Below are 8,742 nucleotides of genomic sequence, written 5' to 3'. Positions count from 1 at the left end.
ATTTGAATTAAGCAGCTTGTGATACAATTTGTTGCTACAACCTTAAATACCACTTGCTTCCAGGCATTTTGTTGCACAAGCAAGTTTTCCTAGTAGCAATGCAGTCATACAGCACCAACATCCAATACAACACAAGTTAGAGATTAAAATAGTTTATTCACAATGCTGAGGTGAGACATTTCATTTATCAAGTTTATTAATAATGTATGTACAATAGTTAAAAGATTAATGACACTCATAGCTGAACCTGAAACAGGAGGTCCAGAACTATTCCATACCTCTGATCTACTACTAAACAGCTCAAGGCCTGCTTGACCTGCTAACAAACACTCAAGTCAAACACCCACAACGTAAGAAAATGCCCATTGAACGAGGGCTAAAAAACAATTTTAAAAAAAAGGATTAAAAAGATTTCATTGAGCTGGGGTGTGCAATGCGGATTCCAACCACCACTTAAACGGCTCTGTTGTCCCATATCTCCTGGGCCTTGCTGGTCTCCAGCTGCTGCAGGTGAAGAGCCAATGGCAGCAGCAGGTCACTCAGGTGCTGGCTGGAGAAGGTGAAGGCATTGTGGGCTATGGCCTCTGCAGGCGGGGTGGTGAGAGGAGAGGCTGAGGGAGGAGACGAGGAGCTTGAAGAGTTTGGGGTGGAACTGAAAAAAGACGGGGACGGTAAACCTGAACTGCCAACAGATGGATTGGTGTATAGGGATCCTCCTGGACTCTGGTCAAAGGTTTTGGTCTTGTTGGGGAGGCCGTGCTGGAAGCGACAGCGTGTACCATACAAGCAGAACCCGAAGGAGCTGAAGGTACGGCACAGAGCTCCTCGGGGCTTCCACTCCTTGGTCGGTGGCTGGAGTTGGGGGCTGAGAGTGGAGGGAGTCTTCACAAAAACATCGGGAGTCTTCACAAAAACATCAGGAGTCTTCAGACAAACATCGGGAGTCTTCAGACCACTGCTGACATCTCCAGCCACTTCTCCCTCAGTGTGCAGGAAGTTACAGCGAGTGCCGAAGGGACAGACGCCAAAGGAGCGGAAGGTGCGGCAGGGGATGTTCCTGCGGCGGCGTAGGACAGGGCGCTGCTCAGTGGAGCTGTGGACAAACAGACAGCGGCTGCCATAGTAGCAGTAGCCAGTTGTGTGGAAGCTGCGACACAACTCAGTCTTGTACTTCGGGTGGCGGAAGGGAACGTGGAGCTCATGGAGGCCGTGGGCAAACTGGCAGCGCTCGGCGTACTTGCAGAAACCAGTAGTGGAGTAGCTGGTGCAGAGCTCCGTCTTGTAGCGGGTGGAGCAGACCCAGGGGATGGGGGAAGAGGAGGCGCAGTCGACCAGGGGAAGCAGGGCCTTGGCCAGGGACAGGCCTGCGTCGTCCCCATCCTCACTGGACAGCAGGTTGTCCACCAGCACCTCATCTTGGCAGGTAGGCAGGAACAGTTCATCACTACTGGTCTGAGGAGGAAAAGATTTTTATTTAATTTTTTAGTTTGGGCAAGGCCTTGTATTAAGTCATGCCTTGAGCCATATAGAGCTCAATGAGTATTTAGTATACAAGCAAATTCCAGGAGCACATCATTTATAAATAATTGTGTCGCCTTCATCCACAGCTTATTCAGTACAGTATCAAACTTCAAAAGGTCCAAATTTGGAGAGAGAGATTTACGCTCTACAATTTGTCTCAAAAGTTAGATAACTAAACAGAAAGTTATGTTAACAATCCCACAATGCATTTGCAAAAAAAAAAAAAAAAATTGACTGCATGAGGAAATTTGCAGAAGTAAAAGCCATTTTTAACTCAGTATCAAGTCACTTACTGATCTGTGTATTATTGGAGGGAGCAGAGAGTGAGCATTCAGCAGCTTCTACTGCAACACAACCTCAGTGAGAGTGTCATCATTTGGAGGAAACAAAATGGCTGGGGGATTTTAACATCCATATAGTGGTAACACTTGCTGTAAGAACACCATTTTCTTAATTCACTTCATGGTTAAAATCTTTTAACCATTTCTTTTTATATCCCCAAAAGTAAAACGCACAAGTTTCCACAGCACGAAAGGATGAAAAGTCCATTTAGGGGGAGACTAAAGAATGTTTGACATTTACAACAGCTGGGCCTACTTTAATGAAAAGACTAAATCTACTGATTAGTTCAAAAAGTCAGGACAAAATTAGAGTAACCCTTGGCAGCCTCCCCTGTGCAGATCCATGTCACCCACAGTGAACAGGAAGGAGCATCTTGAACCAGCAGGGGCTGAAGGGTTCGCTGCAGGTCTGTGGGACTTACCTCGAGCATGGCTGCAGACAGGTGGAAGGAGCTTGCGGCGGTTAAGAGGCTGGAGGACCGGTCCTGGGTACAGAGGCAGCCGCTGAGTGTCAGTCACCGTGTGAGTGGGGGGGTGTGTGTTGGAGAGATGGCGCTTCTAACCTCCGCTCTGCTCCAGGACTCTTCACTGACGTGTCTTCGGCTCCGCTCGGCTTTTAAACCCAGCCCCGGCTCCCGCGCCCCGCTCCCAATGAGCGTCAGGTGTGCTCCAGGTGACGTCAGGGGGCGGGCCGGTGTCCGGCGACCAATCACGTGCGGCTAACGCGCTGAGTGACGTGTCAGTCAGCTGCTGTGTTTATATAGAAGACCTATTAGTCATTTTGACCTAAGTATCAGTTGTTTAGGGTGAACTCAGGTAATCTGGGAAAACAGGATTATTCCCAGTTTTAACAAAACGTAGTCTAGACTTTTAGTATAGTCTATAGTCCCCAATTTGGAATTGCATGACAAGGTCAATGACATAGGATTCTGACAAGATGATTGTTGAAGGGAGAGTTCAGCCAAACATTTAAATACATTCATTATCTTCTCACCACTATGCCAATGGAGGCGTGGGTGAAGTGTTTGAGGCTCAGGGGTAAACAGCTGCAGCAAAATCCAATACAACTGAAGTACATAGAACCATTTCTTCAAATGTAAAAAAATGTGTTTTAGGTTCGTTTTCTTTCCCAAACATTATTTAGTCACGCCACTTTATCAAATCTGATTGATAATGTGGGACAGCAAGCTTTGGGTAATCTGGGACAGTCATTTAAATTCTCCAAATTGGGTAAATATGTATTTAGAGACTTCATGAAGTCAAAAAGATAAAAAAAAAAGATAGACAAAAAGATGTAGCATAATGTAAAACAGGAGTAAATGGTAAATACAGTCTGTCCCAGTCTGATATTGTTGCTGTTGATTGAATCTTAATTTATAATTTTTTAAAAAGTGATACACCTTTAATAGAATGTTGTATATTAATTTACAGTTTCTTTACTAAGGATAGGTTCTTTTAAAAAGTATTTGTATGTGTCAATATGAAATAATTACATTTCTATGAATCATATCCATTTTCTGATTCAGCTTTCTGTCCTTTTAGCATAATGCTTTTTAAAAATGGATAATATTGAGCTTAACATGCATACAGAAAGGTGATTTAGTTTTTTAGAGACTAATACAAGTGTCCCAGATTACCAGGTGATCTGTCCCACATTCCCAAATTCATGCACAAAGAACACTAAAAGCTGTGCCATGTCTCCTCTGAGTGTGATGACTCCAGTCTTTCTTCTGATGTGGTTAGAAAACATCTTAATGATTACAGAAAGGTATGATATGTTGATCTAATGTGTAAATCAGAAATCCAAAATAAGTTGCAGGTTCAAAATTACACATTACCCAAATTCCCCCTATAGGCCTATTAGTAACTTCTTTATCTAATTATCATTTATTTATTTACTTATGTTTACTATATGTTTTCTTGTATACTGTTTGTTGTAATATATTTTTTTATCAGAACTGTTAGGAAAAAGCACATACCTGCCTTGCTGTTCATATGTTAGTGTTAATTTTTTTTATTTTTAAAAGTGTGTGTGTTCATCTGTCAGCTGTTTGAACCCAGTCCTTGAAATGTTTTTTGGACATTTGATACAAGATTTTTATTTGATATAAGGAAACTGTACTGAACAAAAAAAAATAATACTGTCTTAGTGGTTTTGTTCTTGTTTTTCTCCACCATCATAAAGATGGACAACACGACAGCTCCAGGTAGTGAAGCCCAAATACCTCGGTCGTCCCCTAGTGGTTGTCTTCAGTATAGTATATATCACAGACATCTGGAAATTAACCTCAGTCAAATAGTTACAATAAACTTATTAATTAAAAGCCATTCATGTACACTGAGTACAAATAGACAGGTCTTTCATTTAGTTCTTTAAGTGATGATTGCAGTCAAGAATAATTAGATATGTTTGTCATGGATTTCTAGTAGAAAAACTAAAACACATCAAATTAATCCCAGGGATTGATTTCAATCTCATGCAAATTTCATTGGGATTATAAACCACCCATTAATGTATCAGTGGTAAAACCACAACTACTGATGCACCACCTCAGTTTACAGCAATCAGCTCGTAATAAAATAATTACAAGATTATTTCTACTTAAATCTGATACCTACTGCTATTTGAAATGTCTTGTGGTGGGAAAAAAGTGCCCTTTATGGTTATATATATATATATTTTTGTTCTTCTCTAATGTAGCAGTTGTATTTTCTCTAAAACTATAAACAAAGCTAGGAAATCTATGATCAAAGAATATGAAACAAGGAAAGCAAAAGCAATCTCTCCGTATTTACCATATTGACACAGATTAAAACGGACCCACACTAAAGAAGTAGTGAACGTTGACACCCAGCTCTGTTAAACCAGGGTTTCCTTACAGCAGCATCTGATGAACCATTACAACTCAGTCAAGAAGCAGCCGTCATGTGACCACAAAGAAAAAAAAAATCTTTATTTCTTTTCTTATCAAGATACATTAAAGGATACAGAGACATTGGAATAAAAAACACTTGAGAAAAACTTTTAATTTTAACATGTTTGTCTCTCCGCCATACAAAAATCCACACCCTGTCCCTTTTGAATGTTGCCCTAGGTTCAAATGACCAGCCCCCACCCCCACCCCCACCCAATGAAGGAGAGCAATGTTTCACATGTACAGTAGCCTATTAGAGCCATCTCCACAATAATGGAGAAAATACACATTTTAGCTGTAAAAAAAAGTTTCCAATATGCCAGTTTTCCACTTTTCTTTACAATGATTAGTATTTGCTACAGAGTCAACACTTCAGTTCTTCTTTTTTTGGGGGGGAGAAATATTACAAAGCCCACATTGGGACCAGACTTGCTTATAAAACCAGAGTAGCCCCTCGCTGTTTTGAGGCTAAGGAACACAAAGGAGTTATAATTATCCAATTAACATCTTACTTTTAGTATTTACCCTTTCATAATGGTACAGACAGGGGGAACTAAAACAAACAAAGCAAATTAAAGCACAAGTTGACACAGCTCCTTTCATCATCATACCCAATCACAATCAGAAACATCACTTCTGCTTCGCATCATCAAACATTTACAGAAGATTAAGGCCATGGGGGGAAAACAAATTCTGAATCAATTAATTAATATCTGGAGAAAAAGTACGCATTCAACCTCACTCACTTTGCTTTTTTAAAAATTATTTTTTAAGAACAAATTTTTGGCCCTAATTGTCTTCCAAACATTTACATATTGCGCTTTATTAAACAGACTTTCATCAACTGGTCAGTAACATAACTGCGACGGTTTCATTCAAACCAATTAAAACACTACATTTTCAGAAATGCTGTGGCTAAAGTCCAACATTAGCTCAGGGTGAGAACATCAACCTTTTTCCAACATTATGGCTTCACTTTGGACTCAAACATAGTACCTCAAAGCCAAACGTGTTCTCTCAGCATCGCAAGTCACACAGTAACTCGTGCAAATTCATGGTAACCACAATCATCTGAATGTCATTAAACACACCACGCTTCCCTCCTACAGACAATGATTCCAGACTGGCTGCTCAGACTCCTCGGGGTGAGGCGAAGAGAACAGGAGTCCGGGTACTTCTCTCTTCAAACGGTCTAAAGGTGGCTCCAAAGGCCTGGCAATCGAGTGACAGGAGATGTTCACTTTCTTTCAAAAATGACCACTGTGATGCCTTGTGAAGGTTCACACAAGTATGGAAGATTATTAGCCACAAAACTTATCAAGTGAGCACCAAACAAATTTGAGCCAGGATTAACATCAGGCTCTACGAACAGTAGAAAAACCACATTGGTAAAATCACGACTCAGTAAAAGAAAAAATAAATCACAACAACCACCACAGTTTGTGCATTCTCATTCAACTGGCTCTAATTTTCCACCTGTCAGTTTGGATGCTTCATGTCATCAATGGTGAACATTGACAGGAAGTGTGGCTGTTAGGACCCTCTGTTGAAATAACCTGATCGATAACTTGATCAGCAGTAAAAATCAATTAGCAGAATCATCGATAATGAAAATGATGGTGAGTTGCAGTCCTGACACTGGCACTACTTCCACAACACTGTCTGAGTGGAGCTTCAAGCTGTGAGCAAAGAAGCTCCTGCTGTTAAAATACTGTCACTATCTCCTGCCAACTCAAAACCTGTAATAGACTCTACATTCTGTCCTCACTTTGTCTACAGCTGTGTTCTGTACTCGCACGTGCCACTGCAAACTCTCAAACCTAGACTTTCACACTTCTCAACTTGTTTTCGTGCCCACTCAATATTTTTTGACACTGAAGGACTTGCACAAGATGGAGGATGCAGGTGGGATGAGCCAGCGGGGCGAGGCCGGAGCCGCTTGAACACCAGCAACAGGCTCCTGGCGCATGATGGGAAGAGCCGATGAGTTACAGGCTCATTAAAAACTTAAATGTTGGCAGATGGATCGAACACTGGAGTCTGCTCTGCCAGCCTGACAAAAGAGCCGGTGCACAGCCTCCGACTGGCAGTTGTCAGTTCATACGAGTGAAATCTACAACTCAGATCAGATTCGATCTCCTGCCTGTTACAGCTGTCCCACACTGAGTCTCCCATTGCCATCCTCCCACACATTCTCCTCACATACAGTGGGCACACACCCCTTCAATGATGCATATATTTACACAAAGATAGCGACATGGGAGGAAAAACAGTGTGCTTCATCACCATTGTTTCAGGATGAGAAATATGATTTAAATTACACATTAAAAAAAAAAAAACCAAAAAAAAACAGGCGGCATTTAAAAGCGGAGAAAAGTAATTCATCAGGATTTGGAATAAAATACTACAAAGCCCAAGGTATTGAGTGAGTTTCAGTGAGGTGATGTGTGTCTATTTGTTTATTATGATGGAAATGTACAGTCACGTAAGTGCTTGTGTGTGTGTGTGTGTGTGTGTGTGTGTGTGTGTGTGTGTGTGTGTTTGTGTGTGTTTGCGTGTCACAACAACTTTGGGAAGTAACAGAGGACTACAGAAAAATGACACTGAAAAGAGGGAAAATAAAAAACTACTGGTATGGCGTCCTGTGCTGCCTGTATTTGACAGCCTGAGCACAGACCCTCCCCAACTCCCTCCCTCCCGACCCCCGTGTCCTGTTAAAAGACCCCCGCCCCTTCCATCGTCCCCTTCAGTCCTCCAGGACGATGGGTTCGCTGGTGCTGGAGGGGAGCAGGGGCATGGCCAGGGAACGAGGGGGTGGCGGCAGCTTGATCCGGACCAGCAGATGAGGTTTTCTCGCTGCCCGACGCATCTCTGACTGGGTCAGATGTTTCCTCAGAGCCCTGGGTGAAAGAAACCAGCAGGAGAACACATCATGGTCTGTACATGAAAGCTGGATACCTGCGGAGGTAGTTAAAAAATTGGTGGGAGCCTCAACTGGTGTGTAGACATTTCTTATCTTCTGGTTTCCGTTGCTTCTGTCCAGACCCTAGTGCTTATTATTTGGGTGTGCATGCGTTTATAAACTTTCTGTACATTAAACAACCAATTACCGTGGCACAGTAGTAGAACAGCATGTCTAGGATTAAGTGAACTCAATAAGCGACGGACTTATTTTGGATCATTAGTTTTTCATGAAACAAACAGTTTGAATGATGGTTGACCTGCTGTTGTTGCTGCTACATGTCAGGAGCAGGTTATAACTAGAGGCTGGATTATGACCCAATTGCTTGTTTTTCTCAGCCTGCTGGAATACTTATTAGTGATGTCACTGTGTTCACTGTAATTTATGTTGATGCGTAAAATGTTATTGAAACTGTGGACATAGCTAAAGAAAAGTAGTACAAAAGTTGGAATAGACCAGATTTTCCAGATCTTAAAACATTCTGGACAGATTAAACAAATTTGAAACAACTAGTTTCTTAGTGAGTTTCACAGGTGCTTGATGGAGAATATTGTTACAGGTTAGATGTTTCCTCTGCTTCCAGTCTGAATGCTAAAAAAGCTAAATGGCTGCTGGCCGTGCAGAAATGATTAGTAAAGCCCAATTCCTGCTTCTGCGTCGAAGCTACGCACGGGGCCGAGCATTCATAGTTGTGTGTAGGTGAATGTGAGTCTTGCTGTTTCGTGAATTTGAGTTTCTACGCTGGTGTTGAGTGTCTTCCGGTTTTCAACTTATTTACAATTTCTCTGGTGTTTACTTTCTCTAAAAAGAACTGCAACAAAGAAATGAAAGATGTTCATGTGTCCATGTTCGTTCCTTCAACTCAATTCAAATATGCCGGTGAGTTTGTTGGACCATGTGGACCAATCAGAGTAAATGGTGGTGGTATATATATCACATCAAACTACAACAATTGAATTCAGTGTCACCGATGCAAACACAGTCAGTGTATATAGACTGATGG

The 8,742-nt window shown here is 41.8% G+C and overlaps 2 protein-coding genes across 2 annotated transcripts in view; both read right to left on the bottom strand.

Moving 5' to 3' along the window:
- Positions 1-136: 136 nt before the first annotated feature.
- On the bottom strand, positions 137-2,438 carry cth1 (cysteine three histidine 1). The gene is made up of 2 exons (XM_035149177.2): positions 2,285-2,438; positions 137-1,452 (listed from the first exon to the last, which is right to left on the bottom strand). The coding sequence occupies exons 1-2, from the start codon at positions 2,291-2,293 to the stop codon at positions 454-456; spliced, it is 1,008 nt and encodes a 335-aa protein (XP_035005068.1). The 5' UTR covers positions 2,294-2,438; the 3' UTR covers positions 137-453.
- A 2,353-nt stretch (positions 2,439-4,791) lies between these two features.
- Positions 4,792-8,742, bottom strand: part of mta2 (metastasis associated 1 family, member 2) — a 33,713-nt gene continuing 29,762 nt past the window's right edge. The window contains exon 18 of the mRNA XM_035149399.2: positions 4,792-7,677. Coding sequence (XP_035005290.1) covers positions 7,524-7,677 — 154 coding nt within the window. The 3' untranslated portion in view covers positions 4,792-7,523. The remainder of the gene's footprint in view (positions 7,678-8,742) is intronic.

The sequence above is a fragment of the Hippoglossus stenolepis genome, chromosome 23, assembly GCF_022539355.2.
Source record: "Hippoglossus stenolepis isolate QCI-W04-F060 chromosome 23, HSTE1.2, whole genome shotgun sequence".
Taxonomy (NCBI): Eukaryota; Metazoa; Chordata; class Actinopteri; order Pleuronectiformes; family Pleuronectidae; genus Hippoglossus; species Hippoglossus stenolepis.
The sequence above is the reverse complement of the archived record's forward strand: the minus strand, read 5'-3'. Positions and strand labels throughout refer to the sequence as shown.